This window comes from Phasianus colchicus, chromosome 6 (genome assembly GCF_987193195.1).
Source record: "Phasianus colchicus chromosome 6, bPhaCol1.hap1.1, whole genome shotgun sequence".
Taxonomy (NCBI): Eukaryota; Metazoa; Chordata; class Aves; order Galliformes; family Phasianidae; genus Phasianus; species Phasianus colchicus.
Genome location: NC_143441.1, coordinates 30,522,354 through 30,547,931, shown reverse-complemented (window position 1 = coordinate 30,547,931; position 25,578 = coordinate 30,522,354). Strand labels below are relative to the sequence as shown.

At 39.3% G+C, this 25,578-nt stretch overlaps 1 protein-coding gene across 1 annotated transcript in view; it reads right to left on the bottom strand.

Moving 5' to 3' along the window:
• Positions 1-25,578, bottom strand: part of CALCR (calcitonin receptor) — a 131,248-nt gene that overhangs the window by 55,528 nt on the left and 50,142 nt on the right. The window contains exon 2 of the mRNA XM_031614398.2: positions 4,982-5,069. Within this exon, the coding sequence (XP_031470258.2) occupies positions 4,982-5,029 (48 nt within the window). The 5' untranslated portion in view covers positions 5,030-5,069. The remainder of the gene's footprint in view (positions 1-4,981; positions 5,070-25,578) is intronic.

The following is a 25,578-nucleotide window of genomic DNA, read 5'->3' as shown; positions in this document are numbered from 1 at the left end:
ATAGTTATATCCCATATAAGATTTGGGAGGCTATGTAGACGAGCAAAGGATTATCACCCACAGTAGATGAAGACAAAGCACTTTTAATGGAAAGCAACTTGTGACCCTCTCTTACAGTTCTTTTCCATTGCTGCAGTCAGTACTTGCTCACATGAGGAGGCTTTACTCTCAGGACAACCTGATGCAAACTGTGAGCATAGAGGAAAGCTGCAGAATGCTTCAGGGATTTTGAATCAGCAGCTCTAATTAATCATCTTGCAGGAGACCTCTTTAGGGCAATCAGCTGCATAGCAACAATCTAATTTTGTTAAAAAGCAAAAATGGAGACAACAATGTCTGGCTCACCCTGAAACCTTTGGTGAATGCAATCCCTCTCCTTCCTGAAAAGTTGCAGGCAGTGCCTGAAATGCTCAAAATAATCTACGGTGAGTCTTTATTGTCAGCAGTGTACCTTCCCAAATATTCATTACGTGAGAAGAGCTCTGGAATTTGCAAGTCCTTACAGCTTGAAGCAAATCACAGCTGGGCCCGGGTGAACCTGATAAGTTCAGCATGGCAAAGTGCAGAGTTTTGCACTTGGGTTGGGGGGAATCCCAGGCACCCATACAGACTGGAAGGAGCGGTCCTTGAGAGCAGCCCTGTGGAGAAGGACCTGGGGGTCTTGATGGATGAAAAACTTAACATGAGCCAGCAGTGTGCCCTTGCGGCTTGGAAGGCAAATGGTATCCTGGGCTCCATCAAAAGAGGGGAGGCCAGCAGGGACAGGGAGGTGATTGTTCCCCTCTACTCTGCTCTTGTGAGGCCCCATCTGCATCCAAGTGTGGAGCCCCCAGTACAAAAAAGACAGGGAGCTTTTGGAGAGGAGGGCCACGAAGATGATCAGGGGACTGGAGCACCTCCCCTATGAAGACAGGCTGAGGGAGCTGGGCTTGTTCAGCCTGGAGAAAAGAAGGCTGCGGGGTGACCTCACTGCAGCATTTCAAAACCAAAGGGGAACCTACAAACAGGAGGGGAATCAACTCTTTGAAAGGGTAGACAACTGCAGGACGAGGGGAAATGGTTTTAAGTTGAGGGAGGGGAGATTTAGGTTGGATGTCAGGGGGAAATTCTTTACAGAGAAAGTGGTGAGGTACAGGCTGCCCAGAGAGGTTGTGGATGCCCCGTCCCTGGAAGTGTTCAAGGCCAGATTGGATGGGGCCCTGGGCAGCCTGGTCTAGCATTAAATGGGGAGGTTGGTGGCCCTGCATATGGCAAAGGGGTTGGAGGTTCATGATCCTTGAGGTCTCTTGTGAAAATACGTCCTTCCCACCGCCTTGTCAGCACCTCACCTGGCCTCCTGAAAGCCAGTATCTGCTCTACACCAGATGTTGGAGGAACCACTGCTTAAGCAGGAAAAGCCTTATGCAGAGCAGGAGCAGGCTATGGCCCCCTAGTGCAGTGTATCACACCTGTAGCTGTGGGGAACAGCAGGCTGTGGCACCTCACTGTGGCGAGGGTGAGATGCCTGCACCATGAGCCATATCTTCCTCATAGTGATAAACATATTTCTAAGTGGCTTCTGGAGACTCAAACCTACCACAGTTGTGTTCCAAAATATGCCAGTTTTTGTACTTACCTAAAATCACACTCAGGTTTTCACGATTTATTTTCCATGTTTTATGAACTGAAATTATTCACAAGCCTTTCAGGATCTGACACAGACCAGACTGTGTATAGCTCAGTGACTGAAGTTTGGTAACAATTTGACAGGTCTGGACTTAATAAACTGTACAATTTGGTTTTTTTACTCAAAATGAAATTGTTTTAAAACATAGCCTTGGTCAAAGGGATTTAATTGAATAATGGTGTGGTCTGAAGCTGCAGCATTTGTTTTGTCCTTACTGAGCACTCTGTGGTTGGCTCAGGACAACAAAATTGCAATATATGAGGAAAAACTACTCCATCCATCCTCATTTACAGGGCAAGAGCAAATTACCATCTGCAGGCACAAAAGGAGAAGTTTTACTTGACAAAATGAGGTAGAAAATACAATTCTCTTATCTCAATGTCCTGCAAAATTGATCAGGCACATAGGAAAAAGACCCAAGATTTTTTCCTCCTCTCTCTCATTTTCAGCAGTCTGATTTTCCTGGACACACTGTTCCAGTGCTCACCCTTCTTGTGAAGAGAAATGTGCATGTAGGAGATGGTCTAACTCTGCCAGCACGTGGGGACTGAGGAACTTGAAACAAATCTCAGTTACATTCTCTCAGTAATTACTGAAAAATAGACAGTATCAGGAATAAAGTGAAGTAAGAAACATTCCCTGAGAAGAACATTAGAATTTCTAAAGGAATTCCCTCCAAATTGCAAAGGAATATCTGTGATGGTGGAAGAATGGCTATTATTCTGCATCCAAGGGGAGGAGTCAGAGAGACAGTAAGAAATGAGCTTCACTTCTAATCATTGAGTCTTGGAGCAACAGGTGCTTTAAACAGTTTGTGTTTGGCAAAGAACAATTACCATGGATCTATACACAAAGGAGTAGAGTGCTGGCTAGTCTATGTAGAAATGACATAGTTAAGAGAGACAGTTTCTATCAGAAGGTACCAAAACCACTTGGGACAGGTCTAAAGGCTGGAGACTGTGGGGAGGAGGACCTATGGAGTACTTGTAATTGGAGTCTAGGACCAAGCATGCAAGGAGGGTTATGGGACTGGCTCTGGGAACCCAGGAGCAATTAGAAAATCCTGCAGAGTGGGAATGGCCTTTCTGGAAGAGAAAGAAGCACACACTTTCCTTATGACAGACCATGAATAAAATGTAAAAAATTGTATTTGTCCACCAACTTCAGGTGGAAAAATTTTTGGAAAGATGACCCTAGCCAAATATTTTTCGTATTTGATTTAACAGCAGTGTTCTGGCAAGTACTATCAAGAAAATGGAGCTTGTTCACAGTCCCCTTTTACAACTGTGGTTTCTCCCTTACTGAAGGATAAATTGATCTAAGAGGTGTCTAACAAGATCACAGTATGGCCACTACAGTGGAAAAGGATGGAATACTGAGATTGGAGCAGTGAAAATGTAAGTAAATTTGTGCTTAAGTTACACACAGGCCAGAAGTTAGAGACCTCTAGTGTAAAGATATCCAAAAGGAAGGGGATGCAGATTTTACTGCAGAGCTTCTTCAGTAAGTCCTAGCCCTGGGCTACTGCCGTAAGGAGGGCGGAATCAACGCTGCACATGTGATACCATAGGTGAGAGATCTAATTTAGAGAGATGATCAGCCAAATCTTTCAAGACTGTCCTCCAAATATATGCTGTAAGGCAGAACACTTCAAACACTCAGTAAGGGCTGTTGACAATTTTAGTTAACAGAATATTTACAGTCCTGTCATTTGATTGTGGAAGAAAAATAATCTGGAACTGTTCCTTCACTTGGCTTTGATTTCTTACAGGAAGACTTGCTGTTCTTTGCCAAGGCTCCTGTTATGTTATGCAGGTCAGTCGGGATTATTCAAGCACAGAAGATATCTGGTCTCTGATGGGTCCTTTGGCTTTGAGAGATCTCTAAACATGCATGATGTTCCAGCCAGCACACTACTACGTGCACCACTCACAGGGCTGTGTGTAACAGACACATAATACCACAAAAACCAGTATACTCTGATACATGTCAAGGCAGATTTTTGCCAAGCACAGGGATAATCATTCAAATCATTAACTAATTCTGGATTAATTATTTTTGAAACCAAGCTAGCAGAAAAATGTCAACTCTCCTCTGTTCATTCTCTTGCTCTCCAGCTCATCTTTGTTTGAAGTTCCTGATCCTGAAATATGAATTCATTATTTTACCCAAGTAAGGCATTCTTTGCTATTCTTCTCCATTCTTCATGATCTCATTTCATTGTTTTTTTCCACCATTCTCTTACTATTCCTGGCTTCCCTACCCTACTTTTTCTCCACGTTAATTTAAGTGGCAAACAGCACAGTGGGCAAGTTATGCTAGGCTGAAACTAACAAAACAGAGAGAGAGGTCTCTGCCATTCCCCAGAGCGTCCTATAGCCCCATTTCTACAATTTATAACCAGAAAGGGTGAGAGCTGATGGGGAGACACACAGCAACATTCCATATTCATTCCACATGAATGGAAGGAAAGCTGAGAAGCAGAAGGATCTGAGGAGCTAACCAACAAGATACAATAAAGAGTAATAAGAATCAAAGGTTTCATCAGGAATACAGAGACAAAAATATCTTTGAGGAATAAAGTAGCATCAGGCATACAAATTAGTCAGATGACACCAAGGCAGAGAGATACTCATTCCCAACAGCATCATTCAGACATATGACTGCTGTGTTACTGAGGATTTGGGTAGTGTCCACATTTCTCAGTATCTGCAATGTATTTCATTTTAATCATCAAATCATTTGAGGTTCCACAAGTAAATCTCAAAGGAACCATTCAACTTACATGAGAGGTATTTAGTCAAGTAGAAATTAATTTGCTACATAGTTAGAACAATAGTTACCCAGCCATGCTGCTGTTGAATACATTGGAGTAACAGAAATATTGAGATTAAACAGTTGGAAGTAGTGTTTGAACTCAACAACTAGTCTTTATAGTGATATTTGCCATTTCTGTTGCTTTCCTAAGATCAGAACCAACATAAACAGTGAAAATTCACAATCACTTCAGTCAAAGTCTCACACAATGTTTAGGAAGTTTTCAACTAGTAAATTTCCAAATCCAGTCAAAAAACCACAGGCATTACCATCTTCAGACTTGCAGTTTTGTCTCACTGGGGAATGGTGGTTTCAAGTTCAAACTTTTATAAGATATCTTATTCAGAAACTTTATTAAGCTTATTTCAAAGTTTATGAGTAAGGGAACTCATTACTTCACCTGTGCTGTATAACAAATATAACTCAGTACTCCTTATTTTTCTGAACATCACCACAAGTTTGAATCTGACAGGTGTCATTCATTTGTCTTATACTTACAGTAAGAAGGATAATCAGTAAGAAGCAAGTGTGGGTAGTTTTTTTCATTGTGAAGTCTTCCTGCAGAAACACGTTGTAGCTGATCCTTCTGGGAATTAAACAGCAAAAACAAAACCAGGATTAGATTTTGTTACAATAAATTCCTATCTTTGTGCATGGGCATCTTTTTAGACTTCAAGTGCATTCTGCACATGTGTGTGCCTCCAGCTTTATGTGTGCTGATGTTTGAATTCACTGGAGACAGGTATGCTTTTATTTCAGCCTCCCCTACAGATGCTAAGGTCAGCGGGCATGAATTACTGCTCCATGTTACTACATGACCAGCAGCGTATATACATCAAACTGCCTCTGCCTACAGAGCTGACTTTGGTTGTCCGGATTCTGCTGCTTCTAATCTCCAAATGTCTGCAGACCTATGAAGAACCTGCATATTTTTAAAAATTACCCCCAAAAAAGAATGATCTGGTGCACAGGTAGGCCACTCAAAAAGTATATTTATTGAGTGAGAGAAAGCCAGCAGATGGGTAACCACTAGGTAGGTTACCACAGAACTCAGTGTGGCAGGAAAAGAGACAAATTAGAAATACTTTAAGTTAGACCTCCTGGCAAAGGGGCAAGACTGTGGGATTTCACAATCCAAAATGCAGCTAGCTTGCCTAGTCTGTGCAACTGCAGACAGACACATGGCAGTGACTCTCCACCATTGAGAATGACCACTGCAGCTGCACAAAGTGCTAGAGAAGCACAGCACTGCCATGACTCCACAGGCTTGAAGGGAACTGGACCAGAAGCCTTCTGCTTTTCTTTGTCTCTTTCAAGTCATCACTCATCCAGCCTTTGACCACACCTTCATTTCTGAGGCATCTAGAAAATGGAGTGAGCACACTACCTGAGCACCAGACACACCCAAACCCCAAGAATTTAATGGGAGAAGGGCACATAGACTTTGAGGCTTAGTTTACAGTATGCGTAGTGAGCAAAACTATCCTTTGTGCAACTCTTGTTTCTGCCACAGCACTGTAGCAGCTCTTCTCAACTTGAAGAGGTGTGGAATGCCACCCATTATAGAGAGGAAAAAAATCAGTTGTAATTGTCCTCATCTAAAGAAGAAATAATCTCAAAATGTAAGAAAGGTGTGGCACTTCTACTGCAATCTAATGCACCTGCATATAATGGGAGTGTTTCATGTGCCACTGAAGTTACATAAAACATGGAATGATGAAAAAGAGGACTCAGAAAATCTGCCTCTGTTAAGAAGTAGCCTTATTAACGTCAGAGCCTTTCCAGAAGCATTCTGGCGTGCCAGAGGTAATGGGACAGGCAAATGACACAGAAATAATACATAATTAAGCTGTCAGCCACATATTTGTATTTGATCAGCAATGACAGATAACTCAATTGAAGTAAAAATTGGTCAGCTAGATCTGAGGAAAATGTCTGGAATTGTTTCCATCTTCTGTATACTATTCCCCGCAGTGTATATTGGTTCAAAACTGCCAAAAAATATATGAGCATATAAATAATGGGTCTTGATCAGCTGCCCAATGAGCAGATATATATATACATAAATGTATCTATACAATTATGCACAGTACTGTGAAGTGTTCTGTAGTGTGATGTAAAGCCAGTTGTCTTCTGCATTCCTCCTGCTAGCCTCTTCTGCTGCATCTACAGGGATGTGCTAAAAAATAGGCAAAATAACTTTGCCCTACAAGCTGTTGACAGTCTTGTAACACACTACTTGCCACAAATGGCAGAGGGATGAATGCAATATTGTGATCTAGAAAGAGCAGTCAAAATCAATAGCAACTGTAGTTACCTGCAATGCATCTCATTTCCGGCACTTAGTGCAAAAAGTGTTTACAGCATTATGTTGGATTAAAGCTGCAACTGCAGGTAAATTTTAGTCAAGTGAGATTTTGTGAATGTTTGTTACTATGTACTGAAGAAGCTACTTAAAATACCTCTTGCTCCCATATCTTCCAGCTAAAAAAACCATCTGTAAAATATTGAAGACATTATTTTTTTCTGTTAACTGTGATGTCTGTGCCGTATGATACTTCATATGAGTAAATGAGTAAGAATTATTCTGCATACTAAATCTTATATAATTTTGATATTTCTATTCTTTCTTCTTCTAGCCAGCTCTAACCACAGGAATGGCTGACATACTACTTCTAGTCCAGTACCTGTTTTTTTTTTCCTCTTTCACCGGAGTCTTTCCCAGAGCCAACAATTTTAACAGACTTTAACAATGCTACTATAAAGTCCCTGACTGAGAAGTAGCTTTTCTTTCACCTCAAGAATGACCTACAGCACTACATACATGGGTTACTGGATCAAGGACAACGAGCATCTTGAAGTGAAAAGACATGTGCGGGTAAAAAAGCATTCATCAAGGGACAGATCAGGAATAATGTGGAGGCAGAAAGATTCTCAGAAAGGGGAGCCCCGAAGATGGATTGTCAGCCTCTGAACAGAGGTTTGGACCTGCATCACCACAGCTCTGTCCAATTGCCAGCAATCCTGGTGCAGGGGTGATACAACAGGTAAACTGGGATGTGCAAAGTGGCACGTTCAAGTTTGGGACTGTTGTGCTAAAAACACTACTTGCACTTCTACTATGGACAGTGTCCTTGCTGAAAAGGAGGCTGGAAAGCCCCAAGCAGCCAGAAATAAGGCATACCTGGATCTGGATCTGTGCTACCATTAACACAGAAAGGAGCTTGGTCCGTAGCATATACTAATGTCATGATTCAATCACACACAGGCTTTGGTGACAGTACCTGCAGAAGGAGTCCTTCCTTTGCCTCATTTGGCTGCTTTTTGCCATCTGACTTGTGCTACTGTCTCAGTCACTTTAGTCTTTCAAAATGATTGGTGCATAGGCACTTCAGATGGTTCTTCAATCCAGATATTTGATGGTTCTTCAATGCAGATATTTCAAGGTATGTACGAGGTTTTCCTGAGATCATGCATATTGCAATGAACATAAGCAATTATAGACAATGTACCCATAGCTATTTGGATCACTGGAGCTAATATAAGAATGATTATTATGGGGATTTAATAGTGCAGATTTTGTTTCATTTGCTGAAGTTCTCAAGCAGATTTTAGGCTCTATCTTGATTCATGCTCTTCTACTGTTTATCATTTTTTTTGTAAAGTTCAACAATGTCCTTACTTGATGTTAAGATAACATAATGTGCTTCGTACATTTAAGTTTTAAAACATTCATATTTAGTCATATTTAATTATATGTACGTAGTTAAAGCCCAGTATTCTTCTATGATTGTTCTAATTCTCCATCATCTGTTGCTTATAATAGTTCTGTACAAAATCCCAGTTTGGTTTTAAAACTAGAATATTGTTCTGTATTTCTCTGTTAATGTAGCATAGCTTATTAGGTACTAAGATATTCTTCTCATTTCAGCTATTACAGTAATACCATGGGTACCTTGGGATTAGTCCTGAAGCCCATCTGAGGAACAGTACAACATTGGTATTGTCATCTCTTTTGGCTCTGTTCTGACTATTACAGTTTTAATACTAACTGAAAAGGGCTATAATTACAATTACCACTGGGTTATCCAAAGATGGGACAACCTTATCCACTCAGTCATTTGCACAAGTGGCCTAACATGGCCAACAAGGAGGGCCAGAAAAAGGTGTAACAGTGAAGATTCAAGAGAGGGCAGTAGATCAGCATTGACTTGCTGCAGTCCAAAGAAAAAATAAGAAAGAAAGGCTTTTGGAAGAAATAATGAGATAAACTCTCATTTAATTATTCTGCTCTGATTATTCCACAATGTCATATTTCACAACAGTGCTCACATATATTTGGAGGAAGATTTTAACAACACAGTACAAGACTAGTAGGATTTGTGACCAAATACAAGAGAGTGATGCAATAAATATATCATTCTCTGTGCTTGTCTTACCCCTTTGAACTTTGAAAATTCACTCTCTAACTCTTCATTCATCCAGCACATTCTTTAGATAGATTTGTTACCACCCACATGCATTTTTCTCAGGGTGAATAGCTGTACACTCGCCTTCAACCCCAATGTCTCCAGGGTTTCTTAACACTAGGACTTGGAGATCCTCTCAGAGAACACTTTACTACTCAGCACAGGAGGACACTGACCTGCACTGCCTGTGCCAAGGATGGAGCAGTAAACACAGGGAGAGGCACGTGGGTAAGAAACATGCAAACCAGCAGCCCCTGTTGCTGAGTGCTTAGGGAATTTGGATCCAAGGAGGAGGTTGCAGGTCTGTCTCAGAGAATCACAGAAAGATTTGGTTTGAAAAGAACCTTTAAAGATCACTTCGTTCCAACTCCTTTCTAAGGCCAGGGACTCCTTCCCCTAGATCAGGTTGCTCAAAGCCGGTCGTACTCCTTTTGATGCTGCCCACGATACAGTTGCCTTTCTGGGTTGTAAGAGCACATTGTTGGCTCATACTCAGTTTTTCATCCACCAGAACTCCCATGTCATCCTCAGGGTTACTCTCAATCTACTCGTAACATAGCCTGTATTCAAGTTTGGGATTGACACAACCCAGATGCGGGTCACTGCACTTGGCTTTACTGAACTTCATGAAGTTCATGAGCCCACCCCTCAAGCCTATCCAGGTGCCTCTGGATGGCATCTCTTCCCTCCGGAGTGTTGAATGCATCACACAGCTTGGTGTCATCTGCAAACCTGCTGATGTTCCACTGTCCTCGTTATTGATAAAAGATGTTAAATAATACTGACTCCTAGGGGATATCACTCATCACCAGTCTCCACATGGACACTGAGCAGCTGACCGTAACTATTTGAATGCAACCGATCAGCCAATCCTTTACCTATCAAGTGGTCCATCTACCTGATCTAATACTCTCCAATCTAAAAAGAAGGATGCTGTGTGCGACAGTATCAAACACTTTGCACAAGTCCAAGTAGATGTCAACAGTTGCTCTTCTCTTACCCACCAGTGATGTAACCCCATCATAGAAGACTGCCAAATTTGTCAGACATGATTTGCCCTCAGTGAAGCAATGTTGGCTATCACCAATCACCTCTTTGTTTTCCATGTGCCTTCTCATAGTTTCCAGCTTGCATTTGTTTTGCCAAATGTGTCTGGGGGAAAGTATTAAAATTATTTTCTCATTCCAATCTGGACATTTTACCTCTGCTTTTATAATTTAGGATACTGCTTTGAGCCAAGAGTCAGCTTTGCAATCACATTACTATAATCCCAGGTCCTGTGCAGACCAGCACTGCAGCACAGCAATAACAGTTCCTTTAGGTAAAAGAAATGCCATGGTTGTGATCTTGGCTGTGAGAAGGAAACTGAGCCAGTCCCTCTTATTTCCTATGCACATGCTCTAACTATTAGCCAACATTGGTCTGCCAGCAGATTAACTGGAACCATCATCTTCCTTCAGACATATTTCTGAGGGAAATGGTGAGCTCTATTCAGTGTTTCCTATGCCACAAAGCTGGTGATTATCAGTGCCAGCTGGCAAAATGTGCCTCCTTACAGCCTCTAGTCAAACATCTAGGATGATAAAGCAAGGTTGAAGATGTACTGGTTACCTTTACACAGCTCCCTGAGCCGCATCTGAGCTTCATATGAAAACCTTCTGAAAAATACAGGTTCCAGATTCTCAATTTTAGGTGTTGGGCACTAAAAGGCATTGCAACATGGTAACTGCAGTCACCTATGTAATTTGTTGGATCTTCTCTCATTCCTTTTAATAGTCTTGGAGATAATTTCACTATCAGGGAACCAAATGCCCATCTGCTAGATGATTACCCAACTGTTACTCAAGAAGATCACTATTAATCTCTATTATCCTTCCTGGCAGAGTGAGTAAACTGCATCTGTAGAGCTGAGTGAGTACTATGTAAACAAACAGAAGCTATTAGCTATGGCAAATAGGCAATACAGATCAACTGATCAAATAAATCTACTTTGATTCACTTGTATTACATGGGACATAGAATATTTGAAGCTTCATTTTCCTACTGAAACTCAGTCAACAAGAATGGGCTATTTAACTCTAGGCTTGCCTTTAACCAAATCCTTGCTAATAAACTGAACAAAAACAGAAAAAAAAAAAAAAAAAAGAAAAAAAAAAAAAGAGAAAACAGCTGCTGCCTTGGCTGAATTTTGCTTTAGGATAATCACAAGTTTTGAAAAGCCAACACAATATACATGTTGGTGATCAAGGTGATTGTATACACTAAAGAGAAAGTGGAAGATAGCTATTCTTTGACTAAATGACAGACAACTATATTTTGAAAGAAATGTAGCACAAGAAACATGGTTTGAATGTTAATCATATGCAATGCTTCTGCATCCTCCAATTGCTAATGCAAAAGGAGGTGATTCCCATCACAAAGCAGTAGCCAAGAAACTACGTTTTTAGTACTTAGGAAGCCATGCCTCATCTCTCTCTAGTTGTTGGCCAAGAGGTTTTAGAAGGCTTAAAATAAACTGGAAACAAATAAAATTTCAGGAAGGGACTAGTAAAATACTTAAATGGAATTGGTACCCAAGGTCTGCATTACTCACAAAGACTGGATGGTGTCATTTTAAATGTACTCTGGGAAGCTGTAAAACATAACATATTCCAGCTCAAAAGTATTAATGGGAGTATCTAAAGCACTTCTGGAAGTTCAGTGAAATAAGAACATAATGACAAGGCAGTCCTAGATGCACTTGGGATGCACATATAAGGAGTTAAAGAGAAGCAAGAAAATCTGGATGCTAAGTGTTGAACTTATGGGTGTTTCTTTTTCCATTTCCCAGTTTCTTTCTGCATGACATTGGCAGAATCTTTATTTATTTAGATGAATGCAACCACATATGTGACATTTTTCCTTCTGGGATTAATGCTTTTTTGATTCCATATATTGAAAATTTTGTAAAAGATCTTCCTTCAGCTGGAGCATAAATTGGAAAGAAAAACCAAAAATTCATTGATATTTCCTCATGGCCAATTCTTTCTCAGTTTTCCATTCAGTCCTTCCCCAGGCAAACTCCCATTGGTCCTTTTTTTTTGTAACTATGCATTGCTATAGATTATTTGAGGTAAGTGAATAGGATGGGCAAAGTAACAAGGAAAAATATTATACTTTTTTATTATGTCACTGTTTTTATATAAATCACTTAAAGTGTGAAAAATCATGCAAGTGGATTGCTATAAATCAGATACACATGACACACATTTAGAGCATTTTGTTCCCACTTGGCAGCAGAATAGCCTATGTTAGAGCTGGATGTAGGATGTAGGTTTCACTTCTACTCTGACAAAAATGAGCCTTTTTTTTTTCCCCCCTCAGGACTGGATCTCGTTTTATAGCAGCTCTGCTAATAATGAATAGAAATCCTAATTAAGATTTGAAGTCAGAAGATGTTACATTGATCTCACAGGGCTGTACCTAACAGGGCTCCTAAATGAGCTAGTAGAGACAAAGAAGCTTTAGAGCATGCAAGCCATCCTGTGACAGTCTCTGAAGAAAGCTGTGTGTGTCTGAGCTCTCAGCCAGCTTTCACAGATACAACAGCTAGTCTACTTGAGAGTGATTACCTCTGGTGGTAAATCTTGCCTTAGCTATGCTCTTAAAATTTTACACCTAATGGAGCACTGATTTTTTTTGTTACAAATCTAAACTACAATAAATGGAAGTGAACTGAAGCTGTTATTACCTTTTACACTGTTTTTAAAACTGATGTGAAGCCAAAGATACAAAGCTGTAATGAATGATGCAGATATAAAGAAATGTGTAAATCAGCAAAAAAAAAAAAAAAAAAAAAAACCAACAAAAAAACCAATCTCAATTAGTTACTACAGAATAATCAAATATCACTGCTGTAGTGCTTGATTACTGTGTTGCCCCTGTCAGGAATTACAGCACAGGATTAGATTGAATATTAGCACTCATTTCAATTAGGGCAAAATTCACACATTGTTCACCATGGCATTTTGCACACGTAACAAAAGTCTAAAATTTACATATGATAAATTACCATCAACTGCTACTTTGCCAAGAGGCAGCTATTAGCCACAGAAACTAAAATTCTGAGAAGGACCCCAGAGTAACATATATGAAAAGTCTTATTTTCAGTCATAATCATGGTAACAATGCAGGCAAGGTTCACAGTAGACATGTATGCATGGGTGAGAATAAAGGGCCTAAAGGGTCTTTTCAGGGCCTTGCAGACAGATTAGTGTTTTCCTTATGGTTCCTCTTTTCTTCTGTCAATTAGCAAGGAAAAGAAATGAGGGAATGTGTACACTGTGCTCTTGCTGCCCACTGTGCCGAGGCAATCTCAGCACTGGCTCCAGTGAAGTGCAAAGGTTCTCATTCTTCAACAGAAGCTGCAGGGCAGACACAAGGCAGCAGGACTGCTTTTCTGCCAGGGTTTTCCTTCTTTGACAGTATTGTTAAGTGGAGCTGTGGGACAGCCCTGGGAAGCTAACCTACACACTTTTAAAAAGAAAATGGCAGAACTTGGAACTAATTCTCCAATATTGACAGAAATGGCTCCTCAGAACTTGCTACATGTAATGCAGATTTTCATTTTCATTGGCCTCTTGGCATTGTCACCATCTCACTTGCTATTACTCTGATTACTTCACATTCATTCTCTGGCTTTACTCTCCTTTCATGCATCAGTTCTGTATGTGAGATTCTAATCACACAGACAACGCACAGCTTTCTTTTGTCTTAGGGCTTTGGTGGGTTGTAGAGGAGCCTCTGAACCAGCTAGTTAGCCACAACTAATACACAGTGGGTAAAACAACATCTGGTGTGTACCTGCTCTACCGGTAAGGCCGAAAGCCCGCGGGGCCATTGCAATTCTCAAGCAAATCAGTCAAGTCCAATTTATCATCACTTCCAACACAATGTGTTTTTTAAGGCTGCCAAAACCAACTCTGAACGCTTCCTTATGCCAACGTTTCCTTTTGGTAAAGTCTTGATACACTTTGGCTAAAGCCTGTGTTGGGCAGGGATTTGTTCTGTTGGAGCTGTTAAACTGAATTTCTGGCTCCACTAGGCAAGAAATTCAGAAACAAATCCAAAATGTCAGCTGAAGTCACTAGTGAGGATTAGCCTACAAATTTTGAGTCAACTGAAAACAGGGAGTCAGTTTTGCATTTTTGAGCACAGCCAGGACCCACACAGGTGCCATGGGGCTATTCTTCAGTTTAGCCTATAGATTTGGATACTTCTGAACAGCAAGGCTTAGAGTTTTCCCAGATCTTCCTATCAAATTCAGCTGCAGGGACAATCTTGACTACAAATGATACAATCAAATAGGAAAAGAAATGTTTCCAATATAGCAGCATTTTTGTAAAGCTTTTCAAAATAAAAACCTGGAAATACTCTGTAATTCTCAGCAAGATTTTTCCTGTTAAACCATAGGTTGCCAATGCTAGCATTTATTTCACTGGCAGTGAGTGAAAAGACCTGAAACCTTAGCCTCTAAATGCTGTTAATAACTTCAAATATCCAAATATCCATCCATGATCAAGAGCTTCATGTGGAAAAATAATAGATAGTCTCTTCCATAAATTACATTGACAGTACTTCATATAGCAGACAGGGGACCAAAAGGAAGCCTACTTGGATAAGCACTCAGATTCATAAAAGATTTCTAATAGCTTTGGAAATAAGTCAGCACAGCCTATTCAGCAGCACCAGGGCTGACCTTGCTTGACACCCTGTCTCACTGAATCCACACTGTGTGTGTGCTCCCACAGGGCTGACAAAATCTCAAGGTGCAGGAGCCTAGCTTTTATGGACTCAGCAAAACTTGTGTTCTAGGGACTTCTGCCCTCCTTCCAGTGTTGATTTTGCCTGCTGGTGGGGCACAGTTTGGGCTTTTATTTGTTGATCTGCAGCTTTTCTCTAAATGCCATGTATTCATTCAGATGAAGCACCTGACCTTCCTATGGAGCATATTTTCCAGACAGCATTAGCTCAAAAAGCACATAAAGGGTATTTTTCTCAAACAATACGAATATTTCTATCTAAAGCTGTATGACGAATCTTCTGCACCATCCTGAGATAGTCACCATCACTAAGGTAGTGAAAGGCCCAACTCTCATTGGTTTCCTGCCATAAGAGCTAGACCTGCACATGGTATCGCTTACACATTGCACATACACAAGCAAAACAGCATCTGGATGTTTTTTTTCTTTACTGAGAGAAAAATGTCCTTTTCTTTTCTTTTGTTTTCTTTCTTAACTCATTTGATATCAGTATGTGCAAGATAATACCATTTTCATAGCCTCATAGGTTGATCCCATTTCAACAGGTGTTTCACAGAGCTACAAGGTAAAGATGTATTCAGAATTACAAATGAGCTCAGGAGCAGGATGTTTGCATAGCTTTGTTGCTTGGATCTGACAGTGAATTGGTGATCTTCTTCGAAAGGAAGGAATGGAAGGATCTACAAAAGCAATCTTTTTGTAGAATGACTCTTGCACAAGAAGCTAGTAATTCAGCCTTGCAAAAACATCTTGACTATTCCTATGTAAGAGAACAGTTCACAGTAATAAGTGAGTAGCAGAACTTGATTTTTCGTGGCTTTATGTCTTAAAACCTCTTCTTTCAGACCTCACAGTCACTAAACTTAGTACTTTCCCACTATCCTTTACCTCTTCTTCCAGTTTGACTCTTTTCAAAAGATGCCATTCCTAGCTTCTTTAAATATATTGATAGCTCAGGTGTGTACTAACAGCACAGAGCACATATAAGGCTAGAAAGTCTTGTTCAACATTATATTGATTTAGTTTGTTGTGAGCGAATATTGTGCTAGTTGCTTGCCATAGTGAGTTGGTAAAACACCGATGTGAAATTTATCTCAGTTTAACAGCAAATATACCCGGTAGTACTACATGTCTACAAAATCCTTAGCACTTTTCTACAAAATTCATCTAGGTTCACTGAGCTCTTGCTATAGATTTTTACTCTACGCTGTGCTTACAATGCATTTCAACAAAGCTCATAAAGATTTTTGTTTCTTTGACAGTGCACTACAGTCAAGCCATGTGGAAACTTAGCTTTAAGTACCATTTTAAATGCTCTTTAACTAATGCGCTGACATGAGGCCCTGGTGTTCCACAACTGAAGTCATCTAAGATGCAGTGGGCTTGCCTGCTGGACGCTGTGCTGCTGACCATGTAAGTAGCATAAGGGAGCATCCAACGGACTTCCATGTTTAAAAGGATCCACTGCAGAATGAGATCCTTTCCAGATGAGAATTTTGGTGATCTCATTGGCAAATGCCCACAAGATTGCAGGCAGACAACAATGACTATACTGTAACATTTGATAAGGAACAGTGGGACTTTTTGCAGAAGAGATGATAGTCCATTTTCCTTCAATTTTATCAAGTCCCAGGCAAACAGACCAGCCAATTTATACCTACAGGAAGTACATTGAAATTTATATGAAATATATTAAGAAATGTATATAGAATTTATATATGAAATTTATAAAGAAATAACTTTGCTGATTGAATGTGTAAATAGAATAAAATGTACTGCTTAATAAAAACTCAATTCACTGATGATCTAGTAGAACCAGCCTAGTATATCTTCTCCAGCCCAGAAGTATTGTGTACTAGAGTTCTCAAAAGCTACTTTTCTATGATACAGCTGAGAAAACCTTCAGTTGATTCCCCATACAGAATTAAATTCCATCCTGCCAGGTACTGGAGAGCCAAACAAAGCATCAATCACAATCAAGATGTTAGAATATGTTTTGTTAATCAGTGATGTCTTTTGTCTCCCTGTTGAAGTGGCAGCTAGCTAATGGTCAGTAGCTGGAATAAGAGGAAAGGAATGAAAAGAGGTTTAGGCAGGAAGCAAATGCTCAGTGTTTTTTATTAGTAACTGCAGGGTTTTATTGGGATTTCTAATCAGTGGATATGTACAGAACATGCAACCATCAAAAAATTATCACTTGAATATATAGTTGTACATATAAATATCATATAAACAACTACTGTAGTGGCTCAAGCTTTTAACTGTCTTCTGGCAATGTTTCTGTAGAGGCCACTGAACCATGTCTGTTCCCTTTTCTGATATAAATCTGGAAACTGATTTAAATGCAAGAAGCTCTATTAATTGAAACAAAACTCTTTCATGATTCCTTTGGTACAAATAAGGGGTGTAATCTGAGCTCTCTGGAAAGCTGAAGAATATGTTTTAATTGGAGTTTTAATTGACTGAGAAAAATAGCATGTGTCACTTCATCATGAACAGGCTCTGTAAGCATCACAACAGATGAAAATACACATAAGTTGAAGCAAAGGGCTTCTTTCTTTCCATCTTTCTTCCTTTCCTGCTTTCTCTCTCTCTTTTCTCTCTTTTTGTCTCTTCTTCTCTTTCATCATTCACCCAAACATTTGTCTCTAACAGCAGCTGTTATGATACTTCATAGGTCTACAACCACTGATCCTGGCAACTGGTTGCCTCCAGTCCTGAATAAGTTTCAGTCTGCAACCTACTCAGTGGATAGCAATTTCTGGTAGACACACACCTCTAGCAGTCACACAGCACAGACAGACCATTATTTGTCTCACACCATGTTTCTTCTCTGTCCTCATCTTCAGATCATTAAGCCAGAAAGGAGAACCTGACTCTGGAGGCACTATCCTTTCTCCTGCCTACCTTGACAGTTATTCCTACCTGCCATTCTATCCAGAAATCTCTAAATGAGGCAGTACAAGGATCTAGATGCAAAATTCGGAACTATGTCCTTGAGATACAGATCCACCATTAAGTTAAGTGTGTGATAGTTCACAGCAATGTACACCATGAAACACCAGTCAACAGAGGTTGGCTTTTTTTCCCTCTACAAACATCTGATAGGGAAACACTGAGTTACACCTCTGTGAAGATGCTTCTCCCACCTTTGTATTCTACACTGATTCTGGCTGACAAACTGAGAAAGAAAAAAGAGGATTTTCAGACATAAATGAGAATCCTTAGAAAGAGCTATTTTCACATAATCAAAACGATTAGGTTGAAACCAAGTAACAATACACCAAACTCCCACTAAATAATCCAGGTGCATAAATCGTGAAAACTGATGAAAGAAAGACAGATGCTTGGAGCTCTCACATGAGGTCCCAGACACTGCCAGGACTTCTGGTAACACATACCGAACCAGCTCCTCAGGCTGATGGCCAAAAGGATGCAGTACAGGTTGGTTTCCTGCACTGCCAGAGTCCCTGTCTTTGAGAGGAACGTATAGCACTAACTCAGTTTGCAATGGTCACATCATTCTGAAGTAGATTTGTTTCTGAGTGCTGTTTCAGGACTTAATTCCAGGTCTCAGTCATTAATTATATGCTGCTGATTAAGTAGCAATAAGTACCTGGCCCATAAAATGTAAATGAAATGAAATGCCTTTTAAATTACTATCAATTTTGAAGTTGTAAGCAGTAGATTTTTTGATTTAATTTTTGCATTACTTTAGAAGCAGTGATGCCATTCAAACAAAGTGAACGTTTGGGATTGATTTCAATGAAAAGCAGTTTAGAGCAGACAGAGAAAAGGAACAGCACAAAGAAAAGGCCAGTCTCCCACAGTGAGCAAAGCAGACAAAAGGCAAACACTTCTACTCATGATGGATTTCTCCCTGATAATAAGTATTCCCAAGCTGGGGTACACAACACTGTTCACACAACCACCATGCCTTGCTTAAACCGCAGCTGATGATGAGGACTTGGGAGAAAGATAAATAGTCAGTTCTACTGAGGTCTTACAAAATTTAACAAAATGTACGTACAGACTTTCTACCAGGAAATTGGTATGCAAGAAGTTTGTTTTCTCCCTCCAAACTCAATCTGTACACTGCACAAGCTGAAGTTCCATTAAAGACCAACAGAGGTTCCAGAGCCAAAACAGCACTTAGTTCACCGTTTGCTATCACAGCACAAGCTATTGCTGGTTATACAATTTTCTTATACAGAAAGATCACTCTACATTAATCCATGTATTAGTTTTTTTCTTGAAATTGGTTTTCAGAAGCCAAATTCATATGCTGGCAGCTTGCCAAAACTTGATGTCAGACACAGAAATAATCTTTTATATTCAGAAGAGCCTGTGGTTTGTGACAGTGTTTATCAAGAACAGTTATGATTTCTAATCCTCCCTGAGAAGGTAAGCTGTTTCTTTTTACCTTCCAAGGTCAAAACTAAGAACTCAGTTGAGTTTATGATTTAAGCCTGACTTAATGATAAATCAGTAAAAAACAATGTAAAAAAAATCCTCAAAGAGCTTTGAGATTGAAAAGAAAATCTACAATGGTGATGAGGTAGTACTGTGAAAATTAATGTGATTTTCTATTGATACTATAAAGATAAGCCTAATTTTTCTTTCAGTGCACAGAGAACTGAAGCAAGATAAAACTTTGAAAGCCTTCCTTCTCCCAGCACACACCAATATACTGCAAAAACCTGAACTGCAGCTTTTTGTGCTACATAGAGAGGTGTTAATTCATTTTTCATACAAAAACAAGACCAGTATCTCCTTCATTACTTACAGCCACACGGAAAGAAGAGAGCAATTTGCAGGATTGGGACAGAGAATGCAAATCATATGTCACCTTCATATTCCAACAGCCTTAACATTTCCACAATTCTCCCTGCCCAAGGAAGGCAAGAAGCTGCTTCAGGACAGGGGTGATAGTGGGGCATGGTGTTAGCTACAGGTTTTGACTGAGGAGGGAAGGATGATGGGAAGTGGTACTTCTCTGGTCCAATTTTTGTACATTTACAAAGAAATCTGTTCAGAAAGATAGTGGGAAAATAGAGGACATGATGCAGAGTTATGAGTTTTAACAAGAAATCTAAAACAAAGATCAAATTATATTGAAATTATCATTAAAAAATCTGCTTTTCCTCAATTAAATTAATAAGTTTCCCATAGCATTGCTATGTTTTAGGTAATATAATAAATTCTTTTAAAATCTGATTTTAATCCATCCTTGGAGAAAACATTTCAGCATATTCTTTTGAGAACACACATGGCAGTTTTCTTCACAATCAAGACACATACAAAGCATCTATATTGAGTTTGTGTCATCCATTCATCCGTGTATCTTCATAAAACTTGTAAGAAAACCTACTGAACCTTGAGAAATGACCTGTTTGGAAAAAATGGACAAATGGATACAAAAGAAGTTATCAGCAGATGACAAGCTGATCCATATGTGTACAGCCAGGCAATGCCACCAGGGAGCCTTGATTCCCAAAAAAGAAATCAAATATTGTTTTCTCTATTTATTGTTGTAGTTTTGTTTTGTACATATTACTTCTCACTTTTGGGGGTCCGCTTTTCAATGGCTTGAAAAAAATACACACTGCATGCAGAAGTCAGCAAGACTCCTGTCTTTTGAATACAACATGAACAAAACCAGTACAAGTACTTCCTAAATATCTCTCATCCACATTTAACTGTTTTCCTGCTGAACAGCAACCACTGCTTGCGCTGAAATGTCTACTGCTCAGAAAAACTGCGGACAAGCCACCAAATGAGAGGCAATGTGAAACCAGTGCAGCAGATTCTGAATTGTGAATCGTGACTAAAAACTGCTTTGCTTCCTGTGGGTGGAGTATATGAGAATGACTTCGTTTCTAATGTGCAGTCATTCCTGCTGGCATAGAAAACAGCAGTCCAGATCAACAATTTTGGTTGTTGGTTGGCTCTATAGACAGATAAGAAAGAGATGTGTATCACGAAGGGCCTCACAGACAAAATGATAATCCAGCTCTTTCATCATCTAGAAAATTTGCCTCCTGCTCTGTTTTCTTTCTGCACCATGTAGTGGAGAAGACCAGGACCCATATGTGGAGACTGCATATATGTATATGCATACATATGTATGTATAGCTTCATGCCTGTATGGAGGCAGCTGAGCAGTGCTTCAGCACACATCGTACAGTCCCAGGAGACAGCTGTGTAAAAGAAGCAAAGACACAACCCATGGCAGTAAGTGCAGGGAGGCCACTGTGAATGCCCACTCACAAGGTTGCAGAGCAAGGAAAGGATTTTCTTCCAGCATAAGATCAGAGAGAACTGAAAAAAGACCCGCAACACGTTCATTTCTTACCATTAAACAAATTTATTCTCTTTCTCACTAACATTTCTTTCTAATTCATCTGTTTGAGCTCTCAAGATCAATTTGTCTATAAATGTAGTTATACTATTATAAATCAGATAAATATTTTTTGTACATCCAGGCCAACGTGAACCACAATAACAGAAACCTTGCTTCAGTGGTTTATACAATACATAGGTATGCTTTAATCAATCTTCCACCAGTGTATCTGTCCACCCAAACTGCACTGTTTGGAAGCTATCAGTTCAATTTCAAAGCCTTTTAAAAAAACCCTCAATGTTACAAGTTTTAAAGAAGCAGCAGTCTTGCAGTCCCACACAGAACCTTTGTCTTGGAGACATAGGAGATGAGCAAACTGAAATATAACAGGACAGATGCTCATCGTTTATATTAGGTAAATGAGAGTTAAGCACCATGCAGGTGCATGGCAGTACTAGCACTGCATGGAGAGATACATGTTTTAATCCGAAGAGAAAAACGGCAACACTAAGGCACACAATCTAGAATGCTTGATCCCTTAATTAAACCCTAGCTATATCTAAGAAGATCACGTCCATATTAGTGAAAACACAATGAGTAGTTCTCAAAAATCTTCCTTGGGGTTTAATTACAAGCCTGAAATGGACCTCTACATGGGGACTGTTGTTTCATAGCCTAATTTCTTCATTCTCCCTGAAATGTTAAGCATGTTATAATCCATCCTTTATACACTGGAGGATTTTCCCAGCCAAGAAAATAAAATAGCTTAAATATATATATTTTTTCCAGAATAAAATAACATCTTGGTTACTCTATCATAGCCACAGTATGTACTCATCCTAAATCCTTTTCATGCCAAATCCCTGGGAAATAATCTTATTGTAAAATAATGCTGACTTTACGTTATCCATCCCTTATTATTGTGTAGCACAGGAGACAGATACAACTGACACAGGAAGTCAGTGCACTGGTTTCATAGCAAGCAAAATCTTGGCAAACAGAATAGCCTATGAATGTATGATACCAATGAAATGCAAAGTAATGTTAGAAGTTGGCTACTGCAGCGGGCACCATTATCTGAGCGGGAGGAAAACCACTCAGAAATTAATTGTGGCAGAAACATGAGATTCTATCCCTTCCTTTAATTTTTTTGTTTGTTTGCTTGTTTTGCTTACATTTTTAATGCTATCTCTGAAGTACAACACCTCTGCCTTCAGCACTGCTGGTACTGCTGGTACAGACACAAGCAAAACTCTTCCTTCTGTAAGGTGCTGAATGTGGAAGATGATTAATAGATAATAGAACGGATCCATACTTTGAATTGTGGCACAGTGACTCAAGCTGACTTCCCAAGCAGACACATCAATTTCTGCGTCACCATTATAGACATGAAGATCATCTCAGCATGAGAAAAGGCAGTGGGATCTGGCCAGTGTTTCTCTTGTGGTGGTACTTCAGATCTACCCACAGCCATCAGATATAGAAGAAGAACAATCTTATTCAACAAAACTTCCCAGAACTGGCCTGACATCACTACTGATACAAATGACCACAGTAACTAAATAAGTAAAGCTGAACTGTGTTGCTTTATATTTACCCAAAAAGTGCAGTTGGGAAAATATCCATTTCTCTCTGAGGAAAAGTAGAATACTGTACAAAAAAGAATTGATACTTCTCTTGTAGCTGTTATTTTCTGGAAAGTAACATTACTGAGCAATTTGAAACTAAAGAGAGCAAAGTGAGTGTGTTTTCGTGATAATGCTAGTGAGTTTGGGCAGATCTTGTAGGAATATTGTAAGAGCACGTTCTGTCCCCTTCCCTTCTCTCTGCAGACAGACCCAAAGAATGCCTGTAGATAAGGGATGGAGCCAGGAATAGTAAATGCACTTCTCTGAATGATGCTTGTAAAATCAAGTCCTTTGGGATGTTTTTTTCTTTCTTTTTCAAAGGGGAATATTAGAAACACTCCAACTTCTCACAGAGATGGCTGTATCTAAGCTATGCATCCATCTTTCCATTCACACTCAGTTGAGACAAACAGGCACTTGTAGGGCATCGTTCACTCACATCCTATTTTAAATGTTTATTTTATGTTATATAAATTACATTATATAAATTTTTTTAGTACCTTTACAAGCCTATTTCTACATCATCTCTGAATTTCTATATTGGTCACATGAACAAGATCTTGTATCTGTGCTAAAGTTGCAAGAGAACATCTACTCAGAGATGCTGGGAACATCTGTGCAAGCACTGCCCTTGTTTGATACTTCAGGGAGCTTTAATACATGCCAAATCAGTACATGTAATCAAATTAACCTGAAGACATTGAACTAGAGTTTACTCGAGTCAAAGACATAGTCCAAGAGATTAGTCTGAACAATAGTGTCAGCTCTATGGTTAGAAATGCAGTTGTGAGGTTGTACACAATTTCCCTATTAGGGCAACGAAGATAGTTTATCACAATGCTTCAATGTCATTTAACTCCTTCTATGGAGGTCTCCCATTGAGCTTTGCTACAACATTACATCCTACAATCATGAGAATCAATCTCTCTCACTTGGCTCAGTGAAAGTTTCAGCAAAAACTACTAGCTAAGATCTACATATTTAGTATATGCAAGTAAGATATAGATTATGTCCTGTCTGCGTATACCCTTACAAACGTCACAAATCCTAGCCTCAGCAAAGACTTTTCTGTTTGTTTGTAAATGATCCATCCTGAACCCGATAAACTTTTCCATATAAAAAAACTATTGGAACATTTATGTTCTAAAGGGTTTTATTTCAACAAATTGGCATTGACCACCAAAATAATGAGGCAGAAAATATGTTTTGTTAAAAATCCCCAAGCAACTTTAGAAATAACAGAATGGCCAATTATCAGTTAAGTCTGACTCAGACTAGAAATATATTTATATTCTCACAGTTATTTAGAAGACCACAAATAAATTATAGCAATTTACTCTAATGCACTTTTATAAGATTAAATCCTTCAAATAAGCTTCCTGTAGATCACACATGAGAGAAATGATTGCATTGCATCATCAAACACTACTGCCAAAGGGTCCAGCAATAATTTGTTTGCTGGTTACAGTAAAAATGCCTATTTTCTCTAAAAGATGGTGCTGTATTGAAGCCAGATTTCCATCGAAGATTTCCAATACCTTTTTGAGCTGTTTTGAACAGAGCTTTTAGTCATTCATTTCACCTGGCTTATTAGGCTCCTGTTGGAAACAATTTTCATTATGAGTACATTTTTGTGAGTACTGCTGGAAAGAAACTCTAATAAGCAGCCCACATTTCTCAGTATTAATTCTCAAGGTATATTATTTTAAGATGCTACAAATAATTCAAATACATATGAAGAAATGAATGACTTGCAACATTCTTATACTTTGCTATTTAACAGTGATAAATTCAAAGCACTGCAATTATTCATTAAATGCTGACACTGTTCACCCTCGTGTTTCATTGATATATCTAGTTTTAGCTACAATGCATCAATGGTCACAGTAGGATATGCAACACTGAAAACCACGCACAATGGCAATGATAGCACTGTATTTTTCAGGGAGACCAAAATGTGCAAAAAGGTGACAACAACAGGATTAAAGATAACTTCAAAGGCATATTTTCATTCCTCTGGGTGAGTGCAGCTGGATGCTGCACTAGTACAGAAAACAGCTTGTGGATTTCCATTTACAAGGTTCTTCTGGGGCCATTTGGGGTGTCTCTACTCTCTCCTGTGGTTGAAATGGTAGCTAAAGCTGCTCCATCAGGGAGCACTAGCTTTTCCAGAACATGTAGAAGTTGTTACAGGGAGGCTTATTCCTCCCTGTCTATGTGTGACTCACACTTCAGTTCATTACTCTCATTAAACATTTTAGAAGGCACTGCAAAACTTACCAATTTTTTCAGGTGTTGAATCTGAAGTCCAACAAAACAGCAGCATTATTTACTAAACTGGTTTCGTATTCAAGACAGAGCTGGTGGCAGGACTTACTCCACCACTGATGTTTGGTTCTCATACACTCAAATCCTTCTCACAGAGCAGGTAGAATTTGTAAAGGTTTGCTAGCAACTGCTGAAGGCACAATTAGTTACAAAGAGGCCTACTTATAGAAGTGTGGGCTTCAGATGTGAATGTGTTTAGAACACGCCACTTGAATTTTAGAAATTTGCTGGTGTCCAAATTTTCAAGGACTGAAAATTAAAGTATGACAGTCATGCTCTCAAAAATCATAACCACTTATGTAACCTCTTCATTGTTGCTGTTCCCTTCTTGAAGAAGTGGCCCCACCTCAGAACAGATCCAGTGAACAGGATAACAGTAAAAGTGAACTCAGACTGTTTGAAAACATTGAATAAATGAATTGGTTTTGCTTCCGGTTGGTTTTCAACTGAGATTTCACTTGGTGAAACAAAAAATGAGCAAGATATTTCTCTCTGTTTATATTTCATGAAATTTGAAAACCAAAAC